This window comes from Agelaius tricolor, unplaced genomic scaffold (genome assembly GCF_023055355.1).
Source record: "Agelaius tricolor isolate 1412-34295 unplaced genomic scaffold, bAgeTri1.0.p SCAF_10, whole genome shotgun sequence".
Taxonomy (NCBI): Eukaryota; Metazoa; Chordata; class Aves; order Passeriformes; family Icteridae; genus Agelaius; species Agelaius tricolor.
The window spans coordinates 4,391,199-4,407,915 of NW_027269270.1; the positions used below are offsets into that span (position 1 = coordinate 4,391,199).

At 44.5% G+C, this 16,717-nt stretch overlaps 1 protein-coding gene and 1 long non-coding RNA gene across 2 annotated transcripts in view; both read left to right on the forward strand.

Annotated features, from left to right (window-relative positions):
• Nucleotides 1-2,424: 2,424 nt before the first annotated feature.
• On the forward strand, nt 2,425-7,837 carry LOC139593507 (uncharacterized). The gene is made up of 2 exons (XR_011680330.1): nt 2,425-7,612; nt 7,705-7,837. It is a non-coding gene; the product is annotated as an uncharacterized lncRNA (long non-coding RNA).
• Nucleotides 7,838-9,464: 1,627 nt separating this feature from the next.
• Nucleotides 9,465-16,717, forward strand: part of ITGAV (integrin subunit alpha V) — a 48,547-nt gene continuing 41,294 nt past the window's right edge. The window contains exons 1-2 of the mRNA XM_071434444.1: nt 9,465-9,763; nt 13,712-13,839. Coding sequence (XP_071290545.1) covers nt 9,597-9,763; nt 13,712-13,839 — 295 coding nt within the window. The 5' untranslated portion in view covers nt 9,465-9,596. The remainder of the gene's footprint in view (nt 9,764-13,711; nt 13,840-16,717) is intronic.

The window sequence follows — 16,717 nt, forward strand, 5'->3', positions numbered from 1 at the left end:
CTGAATTCAAGACATTCTGAATGCTAAATTCTAATTCTTTTGCAATGCTAATGCCCCTTTTAAAAATTACCTGAATATAGTAAGTAATGCAGGCTTAATTTTGGTAAGCTTATATATCTTGCAAATAACATGCTTGGAGATTTCATAAACATCAGTTGTTATCCCTGTTCCATGTGCTGCTTTGTAAAAAACTACTAAAACTGCAGCGTTTTTAAGCAGCTAAACTAAATATCTTACAAGGTTGGGCCTTTGTTTTCCTCACAGTGAATTTATTACAGCCCTAAGCTGAGAGGAAGGGATTGTTCTCATATGCAAATATCACATACATATTCACCTGAAGTGTCTCAGGAGCAATTACCTCCTGAATAATATGAATAAGAATTGGAAGAGAATTGGAAAAAATGAGATGTGGGAAGGCCAGAGGAGCTGCAAAAACCCATGTGACAGCAGCTGTGCTGCATCAGACCAAGGGACTGTGAATGACACTCCTAAAATGAGACAGCTGAGGAACAAAGAGGTGGCAGAAGGACAGGCCTGTGCCCTGCTCAGGAACACTTCTTTTACAGAGCTTCCAGCAATTCCTAATCTGGAACATTTCCTCTGCTAGATGGAGCCTGTGGGGCCTCTCTCTTCAGAGCACTTTCCCTCTTGCTCCCTTGAATCCCTCCACTTCCCAACCAACTTTTGGGTACTCGGGAGTTCCACAGCTCTTACATCTTGTTTGGAACATGACTCCTGCTGGCTTGGGTTATTCCAGGAAGTCATAATCTGTGCTTTGCTTTGACTTAATGCCAAATAGAGAAGGGTGGTGTAAAAAGAGAAGCTGATGTATTTCACTTCTGAAAAACATAATATCTTGATGCACTTCAGTGCTAGAAACAGGGTTTTTTTCAAAATTAGAAGCTTTCTCTTGACATACTTGATTTTTTGCTCTAAATGGGCTTCTAATAAGCAGAATCTTTTGTGAAGCAAATGTTTCACGAATGAAGTCTTTGCTTCTGGTTAGGTACCAGGTGTATTTTTCGGAGCTGTGATCACCTGAAGTGCTTTTACTGTGATAAGAGCACGTGACCCTTTTCTTTTTCCCCCACACTGCTATTGCAGGCTTGGAAGTGACCTTGGCTTTGCCTGTCACACTTACTTCTTCCTTTCAATGGATGCTCTGTCTTTTTACAGAGAGCAGCTGTTGCTGGTGTTAGCAATAAGGCCAAGATGTTTTATTCATTTATGATGTTAGAGCCCTAATATGTGACCACAATAGGCTCCTTCATAGCACATTATTGAAATGAATGCCAAAAATAATCAGTTCTTGCAATCATAAAATAGCAGCAGCAGCATCTCATCTGTGTTTAGGGAAAGAGATCTTGGAGGAAATATTTTTATCTTACATTTGTGGTTGAAAATGTCGTGTTGTAAGACATTTGGACCTAAATTTGAGCAAGGTTGACTTGAAACTTAGAGGCATTCCCTGAGTTACCCAATCAGACTTCAGAAATGAGACAGACTCCTAAATTAAAGAAAGAAACCATAGAAAAGAAAACATCACAGCTTTCCTTCAGAGAAGGAAAAAAGCAGAAGCAATCCTGAAGGAAAGAGATGAGCAAAAATTACTAGAGAAGGTTCCCAAGGCGAAACAATGTTCTCTGTACCATCAGCCATTAGGGAAATGTTCTATGGAGGCTGAATCCTTGGGCCTGTGCTTGAATGAAACTGTCTATCAGCACATAGTATGGATGTAGCACATCTCCTGCAGGAAATCAGCTTGTAACTTTTATTTCTCAGTCCTCTACCATCCTTTTTGACAGGATTCCTCTTCTAGGAGAATTCTTGTCCTCTTCATGTTCCACCTCCACTTTTGTTTCATTCCCTAGGTTTCCCTTCTTGTGCTCTGAACACAAGGCAGGCAGAGATGGGATCAAAGAGGACGTGCTAGTTTGGTCACTGTTTTCCATCAGTCTTAGTGATCTCTGACATGACAGGTACTTTAGTTCTTTCATTTGGCAGCAGTAGACTGCTTCAGAAAAAAATTGACTTCCTCTTCAAAGATTCCATAGTTGCAACATAATGCCTCCTTAAAATCAGATAACAGCCAAGTTTCTAGGTAAGAAACCTTTACTCTTCATTCTTCATCACTTCCTTTTGTTGTCTTCTCCCTCTGCTGAGTATAAACACGGGAAGAATCCATACCAGCTAGGCCAGCAGTCCTTGTGGAGGCTGCTGCTGCCTTCTCCCTGTGGCTCCCTGCACAGGCCTGGAGCAAGGCATGGTGTCCTCAGCAGTGTGCTTCCCTAGGGTGACTCCAAACACTCCAGGGGTTTGGTTATCAAATGGAGACAAGGAGGATTAGGAAAGCTGCTCAGAAGGAATAGAACAAAAATTATTTCTTTGAATGCTTGACAGACTGAAGTCAAAATTAGAGGGAACTATAAACTGTAAGGGTCTCACTGATGTGAGCTATTTCCTTGAACAAGCACCTGGGAGGTGGCAGAGCTGCTCTTGGTCTGCACTGTCAGCCCTACACCATGAGCTCTTCAGTCATTTCTTGTCAATGGAAGTCTGTATTCTGTACATGGCAGTTCCCACACAGTGCCTTCCACACAGAAATACCAAGTTCCAGCTCTGCACAGCAGTTGCTGTACATGAATAATTGCCCATTCTTTGTATGTATGGGCAGCCAGGACCAGTGGAATGAGGAATCTTCCCCCAAGAGGGCAAAAAGGGAAAAGCTTAAATGTGCTCTTTATTCAGGGCATGGAAGTGTCTGTAGTTTCCACCACTGATAACTGTTGTCAGCATTAACTCCTGTTTGATAGATGCAAAAATAGTTCTTTGACCAGCAGTGCCCAGCTGGGACTCTACTGGAGTGACCCCTGGCAGGCTGATGGCCTAGAAGCAAATAGTACAAATTTGAAAACAAACCAAACACCCCCAGCCCTCACTGCCCTGGCCAAACCCTCTTTTAGAATGGATAAAGGTTCTGATTATGTCTTGGTCTATGTTTAGTTTTATTCCTTGAGGGAAATTTTTGTTATGTTACTCAGCAATGGCATGGTCACCAATGTACAGTGTTTTATAGAAAAGGACATGCTTTGGTTTAATATTAATGGCAGACAGGACAGTATTCCTTGGACACAGTGGATCAAAAGATCATGGCTTCAAGGTGAGGGGGATTTGGGGTTCTTTGGGGAGAAAGGAGCATTTCTGCTTAGGGAAGAGGGAGGAAGTTTGGGGCATGCTAGAAGGTGGTAAGGCATCTTCTGAAGGCAAGAGGCTGGAGCTTATGGCTGAGCTGGTGTGTCAATGTGGAGAATGCCTGGGCTCAAACACTTAAATGCTTCTTGAGAGACAAGGGGAAGGAAATATCTCTCTCAGTGTCAGTTCATGTCATTACCATCTTTTAGTGCTTTTGTATTTGAGTAAAAGAATATTCAGAGTATTGGATACTCATCTCTATTCCTCCACCGCCTTTCAATCCTACTTGCTCTGCATCCTGTTATTATTTTGTTATCTAAGTCTTCAACACATTTAAAGTCTGAGCTTGTTACTAAGCACAGAGCAGCCTGAAGAATATTCCTTTCCCAGGGAATTTGAAAGTTTTCAACTTGTTTTTGTTCCAAATCCTTCAGCAGGAATGTGGAAGCATTACTGTAATACAGGAGCACTGGAGGACAGATGCTTCAAGGCAGATGTGGCATTATGTGCCTGGAATGATCAGTTAAAAAACCAACACAACTGCTCTGTGAGTCTGAGCCTTGTTAGATTCCTTTGAAAATGCATGATGAAAAATATCATAGAAAAAAAAATCAGAAAGTTAACAGAAAAAAATAGAAAAAAAATAGAAAGTTTGGGGGAAAGATTCCAAAGTTGTACATAAGAAGCTGTCATTTGTACTAAATAGGAGATGATTTCCACTAAAGGCAGGGATAACAATATCTCAGGGATACAACAGGAAGCAGTGGTCTCTGGTATTTCTGTATAAGCAGAAGCAGTCAAGAAAGTAAGAAACCTAGGAAATGCCTCTTGTCATCTGGAAATTGTCCATAAATGGAAATAAACTAGAAAGTGACCCATCTTCTGTGCCTATAGAGCCTGTGTGAGGGGAAGTGCTCTGTTTCACTCTGTCCCAGCAGAATAGTGTTCCACAAGAATTTCTTCCACTTTCTAAATAAAAACTGGGTGCACACTTGCCATGGATGATGGACTCAGCAGAAATGACAGTACCTAAAATAGTATGAAAACAGTGGCAGGCAAAAGAAGAAAAAGGAAGATACTAAGATGATGGTAGAATAAATAAATCTCTTCCTCACCTTCAGGGAACTGCATAAAAGCAACATGTTCTAGAGGGTCCTTGTGAATGTAAAAAGGCAGAATTAAAATTCATGGCATCCAGCAAGCAATGGACCTTCCTTCCAGGAAAGGAAGCAAGAAGTGGAGGAGAGAGTGATGAAGAGATGGGAGGGATGGTTCTTTGTTTAATCAAGTGTACTGTTAGCACTCCAGTATTCATTGTGACTGTTGTGTGTTTCCAAGCTTTGCTGGATACAGGCAGAAGAGTGGATCAGGAAGAACTGCAGCTCCAGGTGCAGAAGAGTGGATCAGGAAGAACTGCAGCTCCAGGTGCAGAAGAGTGGATCAGGAAGAACTGCAGCTCCAGGTGCAGAAGAGTGGATCAGGAAAAACTGCAGCTCCAGGTGCAGTTCTGTGTGATGGAATTGGCCTGTAAAGGAGCAATCAGTGCAGGAGTAACTCACATGGGAGCTGGAGCTTTCCATCTCATGGGCTGCACGGCTGCTGTGCCAGGTCAGACATTTCAGTGGGAATGGAGAAGCAGATGTACAGAACTTTCATTCACAATACAATATTCCATGGGAGACAAGGGCACAGCCTGTTGATTTCAATGCTTCATCTCTTTTCCCACTCTAGGAGCACAAAGCCAGTTCCATCATGTTCTCTAGATTAACCAATTCTCCCCATTCCCTTCTAAAAAGCTTTCCTGAGACCTTTCCTACCAGAAGCCCCAAGAACCCCATGTCTCCATGGCTGTCTCCTGGGAGCTCCATCACTGGGATTACCCAAGAGCAATGCACTCCTTCTGGGATAGGTGTGGTGACTTCCCTCTGGGCTGGTGTGTTCCCACACCCTCTTCCTTAACAGAGCAGGGTGGTATTTAGCTTTTTGTCTCTCTTACATCTTCTATATGCACACATATTATGAAAACATTTTCAGAGAGATGGTGCAGAGAATATTGTGGAGCTTGTTGTTTGGGTTTTTTCCTGATCCATTTCTCCCTTATTGCATTGTTTCCTGTCCAAGTTGTTTTTTGTTTTTTTTCCTAGGGGGGAAGTACTCTTTAAAAATATCTAAGTCTTTGGGGGTGTTACTGAGCAGCATCTGGATTTATTTGTTTGGTAATCTGCTGAAGTGCTTTGTGAAGCAAAAACTGAGTCACATGTGATTTATAATGACCAATTTTGTCAGACTGAAGAAATATGAATCCTTGGGTAAATCAAGCAGTGCTGTCCCTGAATTTAGTGCTATGAAATCCTAATGTTAAAAAAAAAGTCTGGTGAGTAATGAGCACTCTTTAAAACAAAAAAAGGGTATTGCAGAAAGACTTTGACTAAGGCTGGAGTAATACAGCTATCAGTATTGAGCAAATCAGACAATATCCTGGTACAGCTCACTTCCTTTTGATCTGGGAGATCTCAGACTCTGTGCTAGGAGCTGCTTCAACAAATGTAGCCATACCCCTGTTGTGAAAACATTGCCCCATAGCCCCGGGCTAAGGACAGCTTTTGCTAACAGCAGAATGAGATTTGGCTGATGTGAATTGCTCATACAGCAAATCAAGCCTAAGCATCTCTAGTGGTTTTCTCTTGTTTCACCACTTAATGCTTCCACACTTTTCAGATATAATGTTTGATTTTTCCCAATGAATATCAAAGATATTACTATTAAACAAAATCAAAATAAAAAGGCACAAACGGACCAAAGCAAACAAATATGTGAAGTCCATCTTTTACTTTGTTTTCTACTGCCTTGTTAGAAACTGAGTTACTTCTTGAAAGGTTTGTTCAGAGCAGCTAAGCCTCTTGGGAAGTCCAAATGTCTGCATGGCAGGAGAGGAAAATATTTACTAAAACTCTCACATTGATGAAGGCTTTTCTGGAACACTAATAGTCATCTCCATAAACAAATGAATGGTGATTCTTTCTTTGCTCCAGAAATTCATTCTGCTGGTACTGTAAAGCACTGAATCCACTTAGAAGCTGAAGTTTATTGCTTACATACAGGACCCCTTGCTGGCCCTTTGAAGTAGGACCACGGTGGTTTGCCCGTTTGCAGTTTCTACTGAATTGTGGCACTTTGTCCATTTCTTCCTGCTGCCTTTCATGTCCTGAGGTGGAGACTCAAAGGCAAACATTCTGAAATACTCTGTGTTACAGGCTGGACACTCTGGAATAGCAAAAAATAATACCTGCCTACCAAAAGTGCTTTGCATCTTGTAAAGTTTAATTCAGCTGTGTTAACAGCTTGTTGTGTGAATAAAAACTAACAAGACCAGTAACTTGTAAGAGAAATATGAGTTTGATCTGTTGGATAGAATTGGAGTCTTTAGTCTCCAATCAATTCCAAAATAATTGCATTCTGTTTTGAATACAGGCAAAAAGTTTGGTGGCTTAGAAGGAATCCAGGCCCTGCCCACTTCTCAGTTGTTGGTTTTCACCACTGGATTATCTTAGCCTGAGAACTGAAAGCTACAGCTAACAAGCAAATATGGAAACACATAATTAACTTGTTTACATTCTGCACTATGATCTCATTGGCTGCTCCTTATCTATTTGTTAGTCATGCTGAGAACTGAACCAACTAGGAAAGAAAATCACATCCTCACTGGAAGGCTGCTTGCTGCTCTACATAAAGAGCAAAGTCTGGGTTTGACTTTCACTCTTCTGTCCAGGATTCTGTCAGGAAGGGCAGCTCGATGCAAGCAACAGAATCAATCACACAACCTCTCCTGCAACAGAAAGCACTTTCCTTCATTTCCAGTAAGATTGGCTTTGATTAGAAGTGCATCCCAAGCCTGTACACTCCACTTTCTTTTCCCGCGTGGAGGCTGGGGGCTGTGCTGCCATATAGGGAGCTGTGCCTCGGCTCTGGGGCTGTCTAGACTGCTTGACTCCGATCGTGTTGGGAATTAGGGCCAGACAGCAGCGCCGCCGCTTCCGCCGGCAGCCGTGACTCAGTGCCTGGGAGCGGAGCTGTGCTGAGTCAGGGCGGCGGCAGGAGACCTCACCTTGGGCAGCCCAAAGGGGCACGGAACAGCTGCGAAACAACAGCCCTCCCAAAGGGGGGAGAGCCTTTGGGGTGAGGCATGAGTGCCCCTGACTCTGCTCCTATGGACTGGCTTTGCAATTTCCGACAACAAGAAGTGCTGCACAGCCAGTCCCTAGGAAGCCAAAATTGATCATATGTAAAAAAAAATCTAATATCTTAAAGATAACTTGTGTGATGTTTTGTAACTGCTTGTGTGATGTTTTGAGGTTATACAGTCCCTAGGAATTTTTTTGGTAAAAAAATTCTAGTATCTTAAAGATAACTTATTCTGCACGTGTGATGTTGTGAGGTTATACAGTCCATAAGAAAAAAAAATTGATCATTTGGTAAAAAAAATTAGTATCTTAAAGATAACTTATCCTTCAGTGCTTGTGTGACATTGTGAGGTTATACAGTCCCTAGGAAGCCAAAATTGATTATTGGGTAAAAAAAATCTAGTATCTTAAAGATAACTTATCCTTCAGTGCTTGTGTGACATTGTGAGGTTATACAGTCCCTAGGAAGCCAAAATTGATCATTTGGTAAAAAAAAATTCTAGTATCTTAAAGATAATTTATGCTTCACTGCTTGTTTGATGTTGTGAGGTTATGCAACCAAGTAGAGAAAATCAATCCTCCTTTTCCCTTAGTTAATTACTGATCAAAATACTCATAAACCACTCTTTTAGTTTATTGCCCTATTTACTGGAGTTTGGAAACTTATTAACTCATCTGCAGTTTTGCTTTGATCAGGTCTGTAGTACAAAAGCTCTGAGATAAGTCAGTAAAAACCAATAAAAGTAATGTGGAGTTTGTTTGGTTGGGTGTTTTTTTTTTTAACCTGTTGAGGCAGCAAAGTTCGAAAAATCAGCAACAAGTATCAAGTTTATGTATTGAAACTCCCCTTCTTGATAGAACTTTTAAGAGGCTTCCTGAAGAAATGATAATTAATAGCAAGAACAATGAATGGAACACAGGAGTAACTGGTGGTTCTTTGGGTTTTTCTCTGCTTATTGTGGAAATGTTTTTCTTTTGGGATTCCTGTTAAACTAAATCAGCCCCTCGGTAAATATGTATGGGGTATTTTTAACTTTTATTTAAGGCTTGAAAGATCATTATTTGTCCTGTCGCTTTTTATCATGCTCACAATGAGGAAAGCAAGAAGTTTAGACTTTTGATGGCAATAAACTCCAGTCCTGTTATGTTGTACAAATGAATATGAATTATTTGCTCTTTGTAGGTGCTCAGCATGTTTTCTTTTACCTGAGGCACCGCTGTACTCAGCAGATGTTGAACTCTTCTATGGGCTGAGGAGGACAAGGCTGCAGCTGACTGAGCCAGGATGATAGTGCTAAAATGTTATTCGTGAGAGAGGCTATAAGAGCTACAAAGTGCAACTGAGGAGATTGGGGCTGCACCAGCTGATTCCTCCTTAGGCGGGCAGTGCAGGGGTGCAACAGTAACAGAGACCTCCATCAGGGAGGATTTGGGGGTTTCCTCTTCCCAGCCTTGCACCTGCTGCTGGGACCCTGGAATTTAAAATTACTTCATGTGTTTGAAAATCAGGGGTTTTTCTTTTCCTCCACGGCTGGGTCCACATTGGCACTCCCTTCACTCTTTGCCTAGCAGCTTTCCTGGAAGACTGGTTCAGAAACAGTCTTGGTAAGAGACTGTTCAGACTTGGTAAAAGACTGGTTCGCCAAACAGACTTGGTAAGACCACACACGGACGTCTCCCACTCTTCAAATTTCTAGCACTCCTTCATAGGCTGGTACAATGGTTTGTGCTGGAAGGGACCTTAAGGACCATCTCATCCACCCCCTGCCATGGGCAGGAACACCTTCCACTATCCCAGGTTGCTCCAAGCACCATCCAACCTGGCCATGAACACTTCCAGGGATGGGGCAGCTTCTCTGGACAACCTGTGCCAGGGCTTCATCAACGTCACAAGAAATGTTTTCCTTGACTTTCCTCCAGCCTTCGGCTCGGGCAGATGCCGAACGGGATGCCTGGAGCGAGGGCAGCTCCGGGCCGCAGTCCCGCGGGTGCCGGGCTGTGCCGGGCGGTGCCGGCCGCTCCCGGCGGAAGAGAGCGGCGGCCCGGGCTGGGAGCGCCCAGGGCCCGCCCCCGGCACCACATGATGCCGCCTCTCCTTCCTGCCGCCCCCGTCCCGGCCAGAAAGGGGAAGTGGCTGCGCTCCGCTCCCCGCCCCGCCGCGGGAAACGCGGGGCCGGCGCTGCTCCCGGCAGAGCCGCGCCCGCGGAGCAGCGCGGCCGGGCCATGGCGCGCCTGGCCACGATGCTGCTGCTGCTGCTGCTGCTGCTGGGCGCCGCGCTGGCCCCGGGCAGCGCCTTCAACCTGGACGTGGAGCGCCCGGCCGTCTACTCGGGCCCGGCGGGCAGCTACTTCGGCTTCGCCGTGGACTTCTTCGCCCCCGACCCGCTCTCGTAAGTGCGCGTCCCGTCCCGCCCCGTCCTGCCCCGTCCTGCCCCGCCGAGCCGCTCCCCGCGCTGTCCCGGCCGGGAGCCGGGCGGAGGATGCGGAGCTGCCCCCGCTCCCTCGGCAGCCGAGCCGGTGCCTGGCGGGCCGGGGCGGCTCTCGGAGGGGACGCGGCTCTGCTGAGGCCCCGGAGCGGGGATGGAGCCGGTGCCGGCCCCCGGAGGTGCCCAGCAGGGACCGCTCCGCATCCCTGCCCCGCTGGGGCGGCTCTCGGAGGGGACGCGGCTCTGCTGAGGCCCCGGAGCGGGGATGGAGCCGGTGCCGGTGCCCGGCAGGGACCGCTCCGCATCCCTGCCCCGCTGGGGCGGCCCTGGCGGCCGGGACACCAAACCCATCCCCGGCTCCGGCGGGGCACGAACCTTGTGCTGCGGGATTCTCTGCGTAGCCTGGTCTCACGCAAACGATGGTGGTGATAAATACGGTGTAGAAAGATGTAGTTATGGTATTTTGGTCCCTGAAGCTGCGTCCCGTGCGTTTCAGAAGATCTGCTGTTCTCTCCTTGAGTGTGCTTTGCGGGAGTGCTGTGTTTGAATTGTGGTGAGTCTGTGCGAGTCACCGAGCTGCTGAGGAGTCTAGAGAAGGAAAAGTTCCATGTAAGCACTCTCCACGTCTGCTTCCTGAATATGTTCCCGTTTCATGTTAAAGATTAGGCAGCGTATAGTCGCTGTTGCGTTTCAGACCTTTGAATCCTCGCCTCGCTAACTCGGTGTTGCCAGAATGAATCAGGCTCTGGCTCTGAAATGCGGGCTTACAGTAACATCCAGCTTTTGTCGCTTTTCCCCCACTCCTCTCCCATCTTAAGGGCTGTAAGACTGGAAAAGCTGCTGGCTTTCATCCTGCTGAAGGGATATTCTCTCTCCCCCCTTAATCTTTAGCTTGTAAAACTTTATAAGCAAATTTCACAGCTATTGAGCAAGTCTTTCTGCAGTACATCATCTAGCTTTGTTTGCATTTTTTTATTACTTACATATATTAGAAGCCATCCTGCCTTAACTTGCACATGTTGCACCATCTTTCTCTGCTATCTTAAGTCTTGGTACTAAAAGAAAAAAAGCTTCTATTTTTGTCCCGCCCTTTATTTTTAAGTCCACATGTGTGGCTGCAGAGTTATCAAGAGACTGGTAAATGGATGTAGTAAACTTTCTTCCTTGCTTTCTGATAAGGAATTGTGTGACACAGCTCTCCATGAAATCACTATTTGGAACCTTTCCATTATTTTTATAAGAACTATTGACCTCCAAGTGCACTGCTGTTAAAGAAAACAGTGTGGTTGTCAGGCAGCATGAAAAGCTTCTGTATATTTCAAAGGGAATACTCTCCTTGTTTGTTTGGATTTGGGTTTGTTTTTTTTTTTTTGTCATCACTAAAATTTTGTTTGTACCTGCTAAGCTAAACACTTTATTTTACATTAAAGTTCATAATTGACCCAAGTAGCTCTGCAACTTTCACAGGAACGGGCTCACATGAAGTTCAATTTTCAGTTTATGCCTATGGACACTGATATTTTGCCTCCTGGAATAGCCAGAAATACTTGTATGCAGTGTCCAGGCATATGGGGTGTCACATGGTTTTTATGCCTTTCTTTTTGCTTTGGTGAGCTTTTATTCATCACCTGTTTTAGAGCTTTTGTTCATCACCTGTTTTATACATCAGTACTAGAGATTAAGTCAGCTTCCTTGGGCTAAAGCTGTTTGGATTGCCTAGCCTGACAGCAAAGGCATGCTGTTAGTTCCTGAATGCTCAAGCTGCTGCTTCACAGTCTATTTTGACCTGCTGGATGCCCAACTGAAGCATATTTAGAAATCCAGGATGAAAGTCCCATTCCAGGAGTGGAAGTGGTGGTGTTGTGTCAGGGTGTCTGACAGTGCGCACAGCTTTCATAGGAGCACAGCTGCATAACAAATGAAATTTCTCACACACCCTCTGCTTCAGAGGAGCTGCACTTGATAGTCCAGGAGGCACCTCCAGGGAAGGCCCAGTTTCTTTGTTGCCCATGGAAAGCCCTGGAAAGGCACAGCAGAGGTGCCAGAACACTCCTAGTGTTGCCCCAGCATTGGGATGGGGTGGATGGTTCAGGAACGTGATGCAGGAAATTGGCAGTATCAAAGCATAGCTGGTGTATTCCCATGGAAATACAATTGTCCCTCTGCTCCCTCTTTCCCAAAGTATGTGGATTAGAGACTTCTAAGAATTTGGGTAATTTGCATGTTATTATAAGAGCTGTGGCAAAGTCTGCTTGCTTGGTCTCTGATGATGAAAGTGCATTTTTTTTTTATTTGGGGAGAAGACCTTTGTGGAGCCACAAAATGATTCCTATATTCCTGTTTAATAAACTTCACCACAAATATTAGCTTAAGAAAAATTTAAAATATATAATTAGAATGAGAAGAAATAAATCTTTTGAACAAGTGTTTCATTTGGGGGACTTCCCAAAAGTCAGTGGTACAAGAGTAAAATGGGAGGCAAGCTACAACTTGTTTAAGGGATTGTAATTATAATAATTGATATGTTTCTTTACTTGGCATTATAATGTTAATTTTTAAGCATTTCTGTTCTGCCCAGAGAGCTGATTTTAAGTTGATTAAAGTGTTTCAAATTCCTTTTCTAAAAATCTAGGCAGTCCAAGAATGCCAACTAAGGAAAATAAATTGATTGCCAGCTAGCCTGGATTTTCTATCAGGGTCCATGCCAGGACATTTCTAAGGTTCTGAAAATTCACACAGGTTGAAAACTGGTCGATCTTCACGTGAACTGAGCTTTGATGAGGTGCTCCATGTTTATACCTATGCTTATCTCTTTACTGAAAAGGAGCCTGGAGAGGGCTCTGAAAACCAGAGCAAGTTTGATAAGCCTGGGTTTGCCTGCCTGTAGACATTCTCTCCAACCAGTCCTGCAGCTTGTTCAGCTAACCCAGCTTCCAAACCAGAGAACTGCAGTGCCTGACAAGACTTGCTCCTGCAAGCTGCGTTCCCCTTCAGCAGTGCAAAGGGAAGAGACAGAGCAGACTCACTCTGATGAAAGCAAGCGCTCGATTTTGTCTTCTGAGCATGACTTCATGCTTCACACTGACTTTCTCAGTCAAGTGCTGATGTGTCAAGTGGGTCTCAGAGGTGCTGGGGCTCCTGGAAAGTCCTGGGAGGCACCAAGAGCCTTGCTCAGTCCGTTTGTTAGTTTGGCACTTCTGAATTTTGCCACCTGTGCAGGAACAGAGCGCAGGCAGTTCCTGCTCGGGGGGCACCGAGCAAGTGCCTGGAGAGGCAGAGGTGCAGAAAAGCACAGCAGATGCTAATGAGAGAGTGATGAGCGTGCAGTGAGTGTGGGTGAGGATTCATTAACATGCAGATCTGTCGCTCGGGGTGGCTGGCACTTGTAGGCTGTTTTTGCAAGAGCCCTTGCTCAGGCAGGGCTGACTCATCACGTTCAGTACGCGCTGAGCTCCCAGCCCGCTGCTGCTCTGTTTATACATTGTTTCCATTTTTGACTGACTTCCCTGAATTACCCTTACTCACAAAATTAACAGAGACTATGCCGCCTGATGGCTTTCGTAAGGTACAGAAGTGCACAATTTCCTCTGCTGCTGTACACGTACATATTTTTGAAAGGAAAAAAGAATAATATGAAAGGTGTTTCTCTCATTTAAAATATAATCCTAAGGAGGCCTGGATACTTTAAAATTGTCATATATTTTTTCCTCTTTTGGTAAATGGGTTTTTTTTTTTTTGCATGCAGAAAAGAGAACCTCATATGAATTTCTCTGTAACTGAGAGTAGTTGAAGTTGGATTTAGATTACAGCAGGCAAAACTTCTGCTTTATTAACCTCTTCAGATGTCATAAAGTTATAACAGCTGTGCCTTAGGTGTTGAAACTTTTGTTCTGCTTCTTCTTTTTCCTGCAGGACATATCTTCTGGTGGGAGCCCCAAAAGCCAACACTAGCCAGCACAACATCATAGAGGGAGGGCAGGTGCTCAAATGTAGCTGGAACTCAAACAGGAACTGCCAGCCCATTGTGTTTGATGCCACAGGTAATGTGTGGGTCACTGTGGGGGAGATGGGATGCCTCTGCTCTGATGTGGGGAAGCAGAAAGGTTTCAGGTCCCTGTGGGATTTTTTCCATGGTCAGTGTGAATGTGGTTGTTTTTGACTGGCAGCTACTCAAGGCTTGCTTGTGCTCTCCTTTTCCTCTCCTCTCTTTTAGAATGGTTGTCCCTGGTATGTGCTGAAAGCCTGAGTGAGCAAACATTATTCTTCTTGTGTTTTAACCTATTTATATTTATCCTCTGTACTCTCCAGCAATCCTAAAACATTTGGCAACCTAATTCCCAATGAACCCCGAGGGCTTTTCTTCCTATTAAGGATGTGTCATATGAGGAAAGATGCTTTTCAATATCAGCAAAGGTGGTTTAGGCAGAGATACCCAAAAGTTTCATCTGAAAACAGGAATTTGGCCTAAAAACTGTGAAAAAATACCTTTTTAATTTTTTTTTTCCTCTCAGTGTTTGTGGCCTCTGTGATAGCAGCACTCAGGTCATAGGCACTCCTTACCCATTGCTGAAGCACAGAGGAGCTGAGCAGCAGCAGTGTGGGCATGAAACATTTCAGTCATTCTCCATGCTCTGGTGCACACAGTGATTTCCACAGGCTGTGGCAGGTCATGAGAATGCTCTGCATGTGCTTTTCTGCTCCAGCCACTCGCTGCTGAATCCTGTTTTCCACAGCCTGTTTCGGGGCAGCGGAAAAACCTCCCCATGTCACGGCAGGGGATTAGCAAGACCCATGTGGTAAGGCAGAGGAAACACCTGTGCCTTGAAGGTCTGGTTGCTTCTAATTCATTCTCTTCTCTGCCAGTATTTTGGCTTGGCAGCCTAAAAATTGCTAGATTGATGCAGCCTTTTTAAATAGGGTGCAATAGAGTGGAGAAGCCCTTCTTCCAATTTCACTGTCAATAGATGCCACAAAGGGTTGTTGGTGTTTAGATTTCTGAAATCTTCATATCTTTTTGTGGAAACCACTATGTCACCAGTTTCCTTGCAAAAAACAAAAAGGACAAAAGTATGCAATGGCACCCACAAGCCCCAAGTCATTATCATTCCTTCACCCATTTATCATTCTCTCATATCATTCTATGGGAGCATATCTGTCAGATTACTAAAAATCTCTAATCTGCTGCAAAGTCTGACTTTTTTTTCTGCATCAGTGTCAAGGCAGCAAAACCAGATTACAACTATCTTCTTTTTGTTGTTGTTCTCTGGGCTTATTGTTTACTAGAATACAAGTGTGCTTTTTGTTAGTTTGGGTACTTTTAAGGAAGAATGTCCCTAGTTAATAATCATCATTAATATCATAGCATGTAGGTTCTAAACACATCTTCTAATGGGAATTACAGTATATTTATGGGTTTATGCTGTAAACATTTGCAGTAGGCTTTTCCATGTGCCAGGTGGAGTTGATAGAGGCCACACTGCTTTCCTGCATGTCTGTGCTTAAGGGACGTGCTCCTGGGCAAACAGACAAGTGTTTTGCTTGTCATTTTCCTTTAAGGTACAGCCATGTTAATTGCTTGAAATTTAACAGTAAAAATAGCAGGTCATGAAGGCTTAAGAGGATTTCTTTCAGGCAGGCTTTAACTCACTCCAGCTTTGAGGCAATGAATGGAGGAATAATGCATTTGTCAATTATTATCCTGGTGAAAAGGGGCATTGTATTTCAGCTTGATAAAATAATGAATGCCCAGAGACAAAAAAAGAAAATGTCTTTTTCTTTGTGCATAGCACAATGCTCGATTCCCTGTGTTCTGGTGACAAAGTCAGTGCCAGCACTGGGAGCTGCTGCTCCTGCCTGCCCCTGCCTCTGCCTTGTTAGGGCACAGGGATTAGGGAAGGCTCCTGACCCACTTTGGGAAACAGGAAGTGGAAGGTCTGACCACTAACTTGTGGTGCTGATGCAAAGGGGCTTTTTGTAGATGACTAAATGCAGCCTCTGCAGGAACCCAGGCTCATCCATCTCTGCTCATCATTTGTGCAATACCATCTGTAATTCCAGAGGTATTGCTTAGCTCTGCCATACAAGGCAGATTTTTTATTCCCTCCCAGATTCACTGGAAAAACCAGGGTCTGCATCATTACTTAGATGTGTTTCTTCAGAATAATTTTCTAGTTGCTTACAGCCAGTGAGAAATCTGACCTGGGAGAATAATGGGAATGCTTGTCCTTGTGGCATTTCCTTCATTTCCTCTGTTTGCCTGACGATGCCAAACTCTGTCAGTGGAGCTGGGTGCCCTGTAATTAGCAGGAGTCATGACCCTATTCCTGCTCCTGCTCCCTTCTGCCAGGTAGCACAGCTGGAAATGCCAGAGCAGGCCAGAGGGAACAGTGGCAAGGGAAAGGAGGAAAGAATAAGCCTTGTTCTGACTGTGTAGGGTTGTTTTTTTCCCATTTTTTTATCACAAATAAATATGAGACTAGGTGTTTACAGAGGTCCTGCAAGCAGGGTTTCTTCCTCTATATGTTGTTCATTACTATTAATTAGGACTATTTCTCCTTAAACATACCTTGTTTTTTATTTAAGTTTTTCTAGAGCTTTATGGGTCCATTTCTCTTCCCCATCTGTACAAAGGCCATGCTGAGCTCACTGGCTGGACAGGGCTGGGTTTTATTTTCAAGCTCTTGCTTTTGGCTTTAACATCATATTTGCAGACCAGCACGGTCATTTGTGTGATCAAATGCCACAGCTCTTGTGTAGCCCAGGAGGGAAGGTGCCAGCTGCTGGAGAATAACCTTTGGAAGAGTTGTTCCAGCCCTGAAGTTCAGCAGCATTGGTTGCTCCCTTGCACTTCCCCTCACCCCAGCTGCCCTGGAGGAAGCTGATATGAAGTGTCATTGAGCTGATAGCTCCTGCACTACA